General features: G+C 35.7%; 1 protein-coding gene across 1 annotated transcript in view; it reads left to right on the forward strand.

The window, feature by feature from the left end:
* The window catches only part of LOC143962677 (V-type proton ATPase subunit S1-like), a 130,580-nt gene extending 117,415 nt beyond the window's left edge, over nucleotides 1-13,165 (forward strand). The window contains exon 10 of the mRNA XM_077472042.1: nucleotides 12,589-13,165. Coding sequence (XP_077328168.1) covers nucleotides 12,589-12,798 — 210 coding nt within the window. The 3' untranslated portion in view covers nucleotides 12,799-13,165. The remainder of the gene's footprint in view (nucleotides 1-12,588) is intronic.

Here is a 13,165-nt window from a genome sequence, read left to right on the forward strand (position 1 = left end):
AGAGGAGAGTGGGGATCTGACAGGTCTGTTTCTGCACAGTGTGCAGAGACAGACCCGTCATCCACCTGCTCAGCGGGTATCAACAGATCGATCCCCTGCTGAGTAAAGCAGAGTTTCCTGGGCAGAACGTCATGTGAAAGGACCTTGGGGGTCTCTCTTTCTTCTTTTTAATGTCAGAATGGATATACCACAGAGGTGGCTTGTTTAATATGTATTTCCCAATGGTTACTGGAGGAGAGAGCTGAAAGAGAATTCTGCATGAGACAGCTACCAATGTACTAGCACCTATAAGGGTTATATTGTATATGACTGCCTAAAGGACTTCCAAAAAAAGCGCAGAAAATGGGGACATTTTTCTTTCCCAGGACACCATAGTACTTGGATTAAGGTCACTGAGTTGTCCCTATGTGCATTATTACTGGGGGGATATTGATCAGGAAGCTATTTGGATGAGTGGTAGATTTTCACCATTACAGAACAAGTAGAGTTGAACTAAATATCATTATTAAAATATAAAGTAATAAGCATTTAAAACATGAAACTTGCACTTAAAAATGACTTTCAGATAAATTGCATTATCGTTTCTATGGGTGATTAAATCTCTCTGCTACTGAAAGTTTTAGCTGATTATTGACAGTTATCTTGTTAGCATCCCATTGATGACTCTGTGTTGTAAATGAGTCAACTGCTGCATTGTAGCCAAGGGATGTAATAACCCATTTAACCCTAACTTTATTCGGGTCAATAAACATGTGAGTCAACAGAATCAAAATACAAATTAGTTCAAATGAAAGTAGTAATATATGGGGTTGATATACTAAAGACAAATACTGTAGACTGTGAACTTTGAAAGTGCAGTTGCACTCTACAAGGAATTTGCACCAGAGCTTAGTAAATGAGCTTCACGTTTCAAAGAATACCCAATCACTCTGCACAGATTAAGGCACATATAGCCTTATCTGACTTTTGTACATTTATATATACTATGCTTGGAGATCTCCGAGGCATATGTTCCTATTTTGCAGTTTCCTATATATCTTAAATTCCCAGAGACCTTGCTGTTTTTTTTTTATAACTGAATCCTATCACTCTGTTTAGTTATAATTAATAATGGACCATCTGTGATTTTTCTGGGTTCTTTTCTTTTTTCTTCTTTGCAAATTTGCCATGCAAATGTTACAGAACAATTCTCAGACTCAAATATACAGTTATGCATTCTTTTGTTAACTGATTCAAATCCTCTAAATAAAGAAAAAAAGAATACCTAATCACATGCAGGTAAAATAAAAAAAGCATAATTTTTGCTTGCACAATTGGATGACTGAAGTCAGCAAAGCTTCCCCTCATTTTTTAAGTTCTGGAGCAAATTTGTTTTCAGAGTGCAATTGCATTTGCAAAGTGATCAGTCTATTTACCTTTAGTAAATACAATATATCTCTTTATATAACGATTTATAACAACTTAGATAAAAGTTTCCAGCTTGATAATGAAAATGTTAACAACTTTTTGCTCCTACTCTTTGAATGTATTGCAAAATCCAGTCATATACATTATTTTGTTTTTTAAAAGAATGTCGGGATAGATTTGTATTTTATCCTTACCTGTGTGTAAAACTGTCGGTTTATGGAAACTCAGATTTTTCATTAACAAGTCAAAAATACCTTGTCAGGGTGCCAACTGCAGTAAAAGCTCTGGGCAGTAGCAGGAAAATAGAGTACAGAGATCTTAACTTATCACCAATTCATTTGGCATTACTTCCATGTGTTATTTCCAATTTATTCTGATACTTATTATTTGTTTGCACAACCTCACTGGGAGATCAGATTCCTATAATTTGGGGCTACTGCAATTTGACATGTATGAATTAGTGAAATTGACTTGGATTTTTGCTTAAAGTTCTGTATGTGTATATAGTTATTAAATGCGCCAGCTAACCCTTGGCGTGTTAATTTCTTTTTATAGTTAATGTTAATATTTATGAATTATGCAATGAGGCTATAAACAATGATATCTCATTATCTATAATCTTAGATTGGATTCTGTAAGTAGGAGAGCCCCATATTTTTTATCTGCATTTTTAAATATAGACATAAATGACTATAAATTTGTATCCGTTATAGAAAACCTGTACTGAATGGAATATGTAGGCTTTTTGAAAACATAACATGCCTGGCTGGCACTGACTTCAGTACTGTATTAGTCACTGACCTGCAAAAAGTATGTAGCCAGGGGATTCAGAAATATGATAGAATGCCTGATCTGTACACTTGGTGTAGGTCAATGAAAAAAAAAGTACTGAAATCAGAGGATTGGTATGACAATCAAACAGCAAGGATTGGAAATAGAGAGGTTAACAATTGTATTTTTTACATATAAAAATCTCTGTTAGGTTTTTAATTCTTGTCAGGGGGTCTCCTTAGGGAGATGTTGCTATCTAGGAGGAAAGTGAGGGAGAACCTCCAATGCAGTAATGATAGCAAATAGATAGTTCTATGGATCCCTATGCATAATTTGTGTTAGAAATAGATATTCCAATAAAAAAAATTTCTAGAGCATGGTAAGAGTTTTTATATGCATTGTAGCTGTATATCGTCTTACAGTTTGTGATAGATGTATGATGTTTTGGCTTGCTGTATAATCTGCTGAGATAATATTCATTATTTATTGTATTTTCTGAAAAAAAAAGGTGGCTTTGGTCTGCTATATATTGGATTAAGCTAAAGAGATTTATCACTTGTGATATGTATGTTGTATGTTATTATCTGTCCTGCAACACTGCTGGATATTATTTGATTAGAGTTATTTTCATGATAGTGCTATAAATGATTTGGCTCATCTTCCCCATGAACATAAAAACAAGATTGTTCACCTAAAATTCACCTAAAATATATTTAATATTAGAAAAACAGCTTTGAACAGAACTCTGTATTTTACAAAATTATCACTGAAATTAGGAATTGAAGGGATTGATGCATTATATATATATATCTATTCAATTTTAATAAAGATCCAAAGAATTTGTAGGACAGTCTAAAAAAAAAAGTGAATTACCCTACGTGAAAATGAAAGCTTGAAACAGGCATAGTTTTTCTATGACAACATAATCATGTTCCTTTAGTAGAATACACCTACAAATTTAAATTAGACATTTAAATGGCTTCAAACAAACTTGGGACAAATATAGATCTATACTCAGACAATAAATAAAAAAACAAAACAAAAACTAAAACAAAAAACCCCCCCAAAAAATTAAATAAATAGGCAGACTCGATGGACTACTCAGTCTTTTTCTGTCATCGCTTTTCTGTTTCCTATTATCAGTTGATCTTGAGAGATTGTAACGGTATACTTTTCAAAAACATGGTAAGCTTGATCATATAGATAAGATAAAATCTTTTAATGGTTTCTATAGCCTGGGTTAAAAGAGTTAATCAACTAAACATTGCCTCCTGCTCTTACAAAATAACAAACATTGATTTTTAGAATATGTAGAGAATAAATGATTATAGTTATACATTTTTTTAATAACAGTATGTTGTTAGAAAAGTGTCCTAGGTTAACCTCAAATGTTATTATACAGAGACATTAATACCATTAATGATTAGTAAGATTATCCCCTCTGCACAAAATGTACTCAATCACATATTTATGTCTTGCATTGGATTAGTGTATTATAACTAAACTTCATAGGAGATTTGATCCTTGTAAATTTAATCTAAACTCTAAGCAAATTTTTAACCATTTTCCTACCGGGCCAATTTTCTTTCAAAAATTGCAAATTGCACACATAATAAAATCTGCATTTTTTTACTAGAAATAATTGTACCCCCCCCCCCTCCCCCCAAAAAAGTAGTTAATTCTGAAAGCAGAGACCCCGGAGACAAATGATGGTAGTTGCAATTTTTTTTATGTTGCACGATATTTGCTCAATTATTTATCAAACATGTATTTTCAGGAAAAAAATACACTACGATAAATTGAATCACGTACACAGCAGAAGCTATGAACTTGATTTAACCACTTGACCACCATGCGTTTATAAACGTACCTTGGTAGACAAGTAGTTAATGACCTCCAAGCTTAAACTTGGTGGTATTTCGTTCTTATATGGTATGCTCATTTTAATATGACATGTTCATCTCAGGCATGCCATGACTTAGCTGGTGTACAAAACATATTTTTTGTGAGTTTGGGTATTTATATTCTTAGTGCTAGGAGATGTTAAAATAAAATTATGTGATGAAGAGAGATGGGGGGTTATTCATTAAAACTGGAGAGTGCAAAATCTGGTGCAACTCTGCATAGAAACCAATCAGCTTCCAGGTTTTACTGCCAAAGCTTAATTGAACAAGCTGAAGTTAGCAGTTGATTGGATACCATGCACAGCTGCACCAGATTCCGAGCGCACCAGTTTTAGTTAAATCTACACTATGATATCAAAGACCTCCAGCTCTGTTCAGTGATAGTTGCCTCAGTTTGATGTAAATGGCTTCTTTCAAGTCTCTTGTGAACCAGTTGTCCTCTCTGTCCAAAATGTGCACCTCATTGTCCTCAAAATAATGCCGCTAAAAATTTTTATGTTTTTACATAGAACTTGCAGAGGCCTAGCAAAGTTTGTAATGCCATACTACATTAATCTTTTTTTTTTCAAGTGGGAAAATATCTGTATGCAAATTAGCTGAGCTCTTATTTCAGACATTCACAACAATTAGTGTTTGCCTTTGGCCTGCTTTAACATCATTATTATTTTTACATGGTTACAGTGTTTTAGCACATGACTAAAACCCTACAGCTGTTTCGCAATTGGAAAAAAAAATATTTTGTTGTGCTCTGCATAAATGTTTATGTAGGGTAAGGCACCACTAACAACCCAAATACTGATAAGCCAAATGCACTTGAGTTCAGTCTGAGCAAGGTTCTGCAAATATTATTTGGTTAAGTTTGGGTGCCAAATCTGCACTATAATGAAGTCAATAGCAGCCCAATGTTAAAAATATTTCCGGCCATTTTCAGTGGTATTAGGACAAGGATTTCTAAACAAAGGATATGGTGGCTGGGCACTGCCCCAGGAAGATATGTACCAAAGCAAAAAAAAATAAAATAATTCAGTTTGGCTAGTAACAGAGATTTTAATTGCTTGGGGTGATTTTAAAATGTTAAAATCGGCATTTTACTGCCAAGGAAATTATGTAGAACCCAAACATTATATATAAGCATAGGTACTAGAGCATAAAATGGTTGCTGTGATAATTTAAGTTGCATGACATTTGCACAGCCATTTATCAAACACACATTTTTAGGAAAATACACTTAAATGAATTTTAGTGCAAATAAACAAAATATATTATCAAATTTATTGGTAAAATATAAAATATGATGTTGCATTGAGTAAATAGATACCAAACATGTCAAGATATAAAATTTCACAATTCTGTGAAATGGGGAGAAACTTTGGTACTTACAATTGTCAAAGGTGATGCTTTAACAGCCTTTACAGGTTATAATTTTAGAATTAAATGTGAGATATGGTGCTAGAATTATTACTCTCAGCACTGCACAGAGCAGGTAAGTGTAACATGTTTGTTATTTTTTAAAAAATGCCCTAAGGGTTATAATCACCTTTTTTTAAAAAAAAAGGTGTTTATTAATTTTTTCAACAGAACAGCTTATACATCAATCAGGATACATATCGAATATCAGCACTCCAGATGTACAGAAAGAGGTATAAAGCCGTAGAATTCAGCATAAAGTGATGTATGCAGTGGCCCGAGCACCACCCGTGTAGGTAACCCTCCAGCCAGCGAGCTGACATACAGCTCGCTGTCTACACCATCATATTTAGCAAACGCTATGGTGGTACTCGGAGCACCACAAAAATAAAATAAATGGTGAGGGCACACCACAGGAGTAATCAAAACAATTGAACACAATTAAACACAGAAACAAAGAAAACCCCAACAAAACATAGACACAAAAAGACAAGCAGGCATACCAAACACACACACATCACATCCACACAAGTCACCGTCCCACTGAGCATCACCATTTTTAAGGGTTATAATCACTTTAAACATAAAATGGAATAACACATGTATGTGAGCTGCTAATGCTGCATACTCAGAATGTTATACAAAATGGAGAATTCCCCCACTGGGCTTTTTAGCAGCCAAGAAAAATATTCAAATTTGTTGATTAAAATTCTTTTATTTTATAAAAAAAGCAATTAACAATTTCATGAAAATTGTAAAAAATGAGCTCTGGCATTTACATGAAAATAGCATTACCCATCAATCATAATGAAATGACACATTTGTATGAAACCTGTTATTAGCGTTTTGCTGCAACGTGGTCATCCACATGCTATCCCTACGTGTTTTGACCCTTCTAATTATGATCTTCTTCAGGCCGGGTTCACACTGCTGTGGGGGGAGATCCGGATGTGATTCGCACCGCACTGCAGTGCAAATCACATCCGATCTCCGTAGCGATGCGAGTTCAGCCATACAGATAGTATGGCTGAATTCGCATCGCTCCCGCAGCAAACTCGCACGGGACCCTTTTTTTGGTCCGCAACAGAATCGGATCGCATGGGTGTTCACACCATGCGATCCGATTCCTGTGCGAGTCTGCAGATCGCACTGCGATATGCGGACGGATCTGGGGGTGTCATTAACATTTCATTGACACTCCCAGCCGTTCGCATAGGGCAGTGTGAACTGCCGGCGGGAGTCATGCGATGTGGGAAAACGCCGCGGATTTGCGGCGTTCCCGCATCGCTGTGGTGTGAACCCAGCCTCAATGGGGATTTTGTATTCTATGTAGGGAAAACATTTTTTTTTTCATGTTCAATCATCATTTTATATTTAAACATTACATCTAGCCACACACAATGGTGCATATTTACCAATTATGGTGATGGAGAAAGGAATAGACATATCCTGCAGCCAGAGATTTCTTTAAAATCTAGTTTCGGTCATCCTGGGATCATTCATGTGTCGTCTTTGCTCTCCTTGGCACCGGCCTCACCTCCAAACAACTTACAAGAGACAACTTTTTTGGACTTCCAAGGGGACAAGGAAAAGACCAAGCAAGAACCTGTCACATATTATGGCAGCCCTATTTTTTTTTTTTTATAAATAAATTCAGAAATACTTTTTAGAAGAAGACATTTTTAACTGTTGAATGGTTGCCAAAATGGGCAACCACTAAACGATTGATTGAATCATACATTTTTTAACTATTTATTAACCCTTAGGGTTGATGCGTTAATTTGTTTTTATATGTTTGTATTACTCTAACAGCAGAGAGCCCATAAAGATCATTGTGTATATATGCAAATGAAAATCGGTGGAAATATTGTGAGAAAATGAATGAATGTGAATTAAATTAAGCTGAAATGAGTGATTGTGGTAGAATCAGTGAAAAAGTTAAAATTGAATTGGTGTGAATTAATTAGAATTAGATAAGTGATTATAGTGAAAATATATCATAGGTGTATAAAAAATGTAAAGTTAATTGATTAATAAAATGTGATGTGCTTGATTACAAATTAATTTACTGAAAAAAATGAATAAATACAATAAAAATAGTGTGAAAGATATATCTAATGAACTTAAAGCGAAGTTCCGACAAAAAAAAAAAAAATTAAAAGTCAGCAGCTACAAATACTGCGGCTGCTGACTTTTAATCATCAGACACTTACCTGTCCCAGGGTACAGCGATGTGGGGGAAGCCCCACTCATCTCCCCCTCCTCTCTGTGGCACCAGCATTGTCAGTGTGGGCGCGAGACGTGCTGTGACTGGCTGGGCAATCATCTGGGACCTGTAACGTGTCCCAAATGATTGCTGAGAGGGGGAGGGGAGAGTGAACTTACCTCCGGCACTGTGGTGCTCTGGGAGGAAGTGGGAGCTGGAACCCTCTAAAAAGAGGATTTCTGCTCCCCCCAAAAAAATGACATGCCAAATGTGGCATGTCAGGGGGTCACCTTGCCTTAAAGCGGAAGTTCCATGTTTGGCTGGAACTCCACTTTAATATTAAGAAGGGAACGCTCAAACAATACGATGGTTTGACTGTGATAAATTGAATATAAACGATGCACAAAATATAATAATCGTTGCAGAAACCACCAATTAATTATATTATAATAAAATCCCCAGTGATTACCTTTGGTTATATGAAAGTTAGTCATGACCTGCAGTGAAAGTTTTAAAACAAATTCATAATGTGGATGACAGGACTCAAGTAGGACTCAAGGAGGTCAGGACTCAAGCAGGACTCAATCAAGGACTCAAGTAGTTTCCAAGCATCCATATCTGTATTAAAATTAAGTCAGAAAAGAATTTCCGTGGTAATCATTCAAAAGCATGAAGATTTTGAAGTAATTTGGCACACTCCACTTAAGACAATTACTTGATGATGAAATTTGTCCAATATGTCTGTGTGTCAGCAGCTCTCCTGGGATAACTGTAGGATCCACAGGAGCTTGTATCGATTTATATTCACTTTTAATTAAATGCAGGTGCTTGCTCCCCCCAGAAACCTCCCCCCCTGTATAGGTCCTAGCCTCCAGCATGGCAGTGTCCGCATGGTCTCTCTGACGTTCCAGAAGGCATTGCCCCGGCTATCGCCGTCATCACCGTGGCAACTGCATGATGTCCCACGCTCACGCCACTATGTCACACATGTGCGCAACGCCGCAGGATGTCCAGCGATCATCATTTAACACTACTGGTATGATGAAGCTCACTCTTGTGGTGCTGATGGTGATTGCACCAACCGGGAGCAAAGGATGGGAGAAAGACATAAAATGCTTCTCCCTTATGTGCCCAGAAGCTGAATGGAAGGCAGGATACTTACCTCTGGATGCAGCGAGGGCACTGGACCAGGGCATCATCAAAAACTAAGAAAATACAATACATATGATGAAAGAATCATAATCACAAAATACATACAGGAATTGATTATTGCTAATGCTCTATAACTTTAATATTTTTTTATTGTAATTCATTTTTATTAGACTTTTTTGGTATATAAAATGTGCTAGAGGTCTGGCTGACTTTCTGGTTGTTTAGTTAATTCTATCAGAAAAAAGGAGAATATTGTACCATTTAACCCGTTTTACCGGATGCAAACCCTTTCAGAAAGAGAGCATATGTAATAGATGTGTTTAGGCCTGGGAAGATAGTGGCCTGTAATTTAGAAATCCAGCTTTGCTCATATTGGAGCAATACTTTGTTCCAGTCTCCTCCTCGATCAAGAATGTGTATCCATATTTAGTTAGGAATGTGTATCCTGTCGAGGGCAACAAAGGTAACTTTTGGCATTTGGTAATCATGGTGTAGAGCTGCGTGTCTGCCTACTGGTAGATATCTATTTCCAATTTCCATGCTGTATACATGTTTGGAAATTCGACACCAGAATTGTTGCTTTGTTTTGCCTATATAATAAGCCCCACATTCACAGGACATCATATAGACAACTCTGCATGTTTGGCAATTAGCGAAATGTTTAGGATTAAACATCTGGTCATTGGGAAGTAGGAAGAATTTCTCTCTCCTAATGAGATAGCAATGTGTACAATGTCCACAAGGGAAAGAGCCATTCATAGGACAATTTTTTTAGTGTGGGCTTTGCCTTATACTCGCTTTGGACCAGTTTATCTTTAATTGATGGGGCTCATCTATAAGTAATCAATGGGTTGGTTGATAGTAATTGTTCAACCTTTTGATCATCCGTCAAAATCGACCAATGTTTTTCAATGATTTCTCTCATTTTTGTGTCGATTGGAAAAGTGCATGATGATCCTCAGAATCAAATTTAGTATTATTTTTTGGTTTCGATTTGAATAAGAGATGTTGACTTGACTGAACGACCTTCTTACTGTAAGCTTTCCGCAAACAGGAACGACTGTATCCCCGTGAAGCTTACCCACTTTCTCCCTAAACAACTCATCAGGGATTGTGTTCTTTATGGGGCTGGGATGAAAACTTTCAGCGTGCAACACTGTGTTGCCAGCAGTGCTTTTTCAGTACAAAGTACTGCCCAATCTTCCTTCTGAGCTACAAATTATTAGGACATTCAGAAAAATTATGTTTTTTTATCATATGCCATTGTAAATTTTAAATTATAATTGTTGATGTTGATTTTATGAAAGAATTTCTTTAGAGTATATTCTGGTCCCTCCCTTGTCCCCTTGAAAGTTAAAAAAAGTGGTCTCTTGTAAGTTCTTTGGAGGTGGGGTCTGTCCCAAAGAGAGCAGAGGTGACACATGAATGGTTCCAGGATAACCAAAACTAGATTTTAAAGAAATCTCTGGCTACAGGACATGTCTATTCCTTTCTCCATCACCATAATTGGTAAAAATGCATATTGTGTGTCTAAATGTAATGTTTAAAAATAAAATGATAATTGAGACATGAGAAAATTTCTTTCCCCGCATAAAATAAAAATCCCCCTTAAAGAAGACCATAATTAGAAGGGTTGAAATGCGTAGGGGTAGCATGTGGATGACCACATTGCAGCAAAATGCTATTAACGGATTTCATACAGATGTGTCATTTCATTATGATTGATGGGTAATGCTATTTTCATGTAAATGCCAGAGCTCGTTTTTTTTACAACCTTCATGAAATTGTTAATTGCTTTTTGATAAAATAAAAGAATTTTAATCAACAAATTTGAATATTTTTCTTGGTTGCTACAAAAAACCCTTTGAGGGTATTCTCATTTTTTTATAAAAGTAAATAAATAAATAAATAAATAGTTTTGCAATCCCTTTCCTATTAGCACAGACAATGGGCATTACTGATTTCTAAGATTTGGCTCTCATGGATTTCTGTGGGGTTTGGATTCAGAATCTGAACTTCAATCATGTTCGCTGAACCTGCATCAAACCAAACCCAGGGATGTTAGGCTTTAGCCTAGTAGTGATCACGCACAGCTCGTAATTACATTAAATTCTGCTACATTTTATATGCAAAAAAAGTGAAAATCTTTATAATTCACTTTATTTTGGCTTTTCCTATGACTAATGGATCCATATTTAGTTTGAAGCCACAAAAAGCATCCATACAATGATTACACAAGATTGAGGAAAACCTTGCACAGAGAGGTTAGCCTTCTAATTTGATTAAAAAGGAATGTAACGGTTTATTGTGTTTTATATATATATATATATATATATATATATATATATATATATATATATATATATATATATATATATATAATATCATCAAAAAACATTGGTCGATTCTGAGTAGCAATTATCCTACCATTCCTGAATTCAGTACTCCCCCTTGCCTTCATACCAATGGGGTAGAACCATACAAAATAGAATCGTCAGAATAGATCAGTATTGGGTTTAGTAACACTTTAACTATGATTTCAATCTATATGTTTTTGTATAGGTCAGTTGTTGACTCATTTTTTTCTTCTTGGTCTTGGGCTTTTTTTGAGACCATATTATTTTAAGTCTGTTTTCAATATCAGTTATTTTTTCAGAAGTCCTTTATGTGATGTTGGGGGTTAAAGTCAGATCGTTTGTTGACTCCATGCTATTAGCATGTATGATGTTATTTAGTGATAGAGCTTTAATTGTTTTAAAATTGATTAGTTGGTTTTAGATTAAATGTTTGGTATATAAATGTGAACTGTTGGAAATGTATTCAGCTGTGTTCCTACCTGAAGAAGGGCATTAGCAATATAGCCTGAAACTGTTGTAATGGAATACGTTTGACTATTTTTGGATGTTTATGTAGTTTTGGTTTTCTAAATAAATTTTAAGTGCAGCAATCGCTTTTTAAATTTTTACATATGGCCGGTGGGATGGGCATATTGCAATGCACTAGGAAATCACAGTTGTGCTTTTTACCACACCTGCCTTAAATTGATACATATATATATATATATATCCTGTATGGCCTGTATGGTAGTATGGTGGCCTGTAATTATGGGAGAAGCCCAGAAGGTATTTAACCAGACCACCCACAATGGTCTGTGTAGGTTCCAGTGCGCGGTACCCATCCACCTATTTCCCTTCTCTGAGTACTTCTCTTAAAACATCTTTACAGAAACATCCATTTACTTTCTTAAGGTATGCGCCCTTCTCTTGGCATATCGCCCAGCAGACCAGGGCTCACCTTACAGCAGGCCAGGGCACACTTCAGGTCTGTTTTATGTTTTTAGTCTTGTGATGTGTTTATGTGTTCTTTCATATCTCTTGGCTCCGACCATAAATATATATATACATACATATATTAATAGCTGGATAAAACAACTTAACATGTGTTAGCTGGACTAGGACTAAGACTAAGATAATAAAGGGTTGGGGTTCTCAAAACATCCTCTCTCTTGTACAAAATATATTTTTATTCAATATGTATATTTAGTTTTCCTTCTTTCCTATCCATGCCATCCCAAGATCCAGGGTCCAGCTAGCAGACCCCCCAAAAAAGGGTTAAACAATTATTTTCCATTGTCACCCTCATGGGTGGTTAATTAGACTTCCTGAGAGACTGCTTTTCCAGAGGTATAAAGAAAATAGGACCTAAAGCTGGTAATAGTAACACCTATTTTATTGATTACAGATTCAAGGATTCAACATCAACAAAAACCTTTTCTCCTATGCAAGTGACTGCTCATCCTTTTTTACTCCAGCCATTTGGATGGGTCTTGTGTCCGGTATTATCCTGTTGTGGATCTTGGCATATGGAATTTTCATGATTATGCAACTAACAACAAATGATAAATTTGATGACCCTAAAGGTCCAGCATTGTCAGTCCCTCAAGGAGAATAGAATTTTAGCCTTGTTCTTTTACAGTGAATATAGCCATGTGCATATTCTGCACGTGTGTCCATTATTAAACTATTAACTGATTAAATCATTTTTCTGCCTCAAAGCAATTCAGCAATCAAATGAACACTTAGAGCTATAATACGTCAATTCATGACTGACTGGTGTTTATAAACATCCAACATGTTACTCCACAAGGAAACTGAGAAGGAAAATGTAATGTCGAGCTATTGCTGAGGGAACATCATTACCTTGATAATTGTCTCCTGCCTTATTTTTTTGTCTATTAATTGAAATTCCTTTTCTTTTATAAACTAATAATAACAACAAGGTGATTATTTCTCAAAATAAATTCACACGGTTTCCCATG

This window comes from Lithobates pipiens, unplaced genomic scaffold (assembly GCF_037356315.1).
Source record: "Lithobates pipiens isolate NorthernLeopardFrog02 unplaced genomic scaffold, aLitPip1_a1.2 Scaffold_8, whole genome shotgun sequence".
Taxonomy (NCBI): Eukaryota; Metazoa; Chordata; class Amphibia; order Anura; family Ranidae; genus Lithobates; species Lithobates pipiens.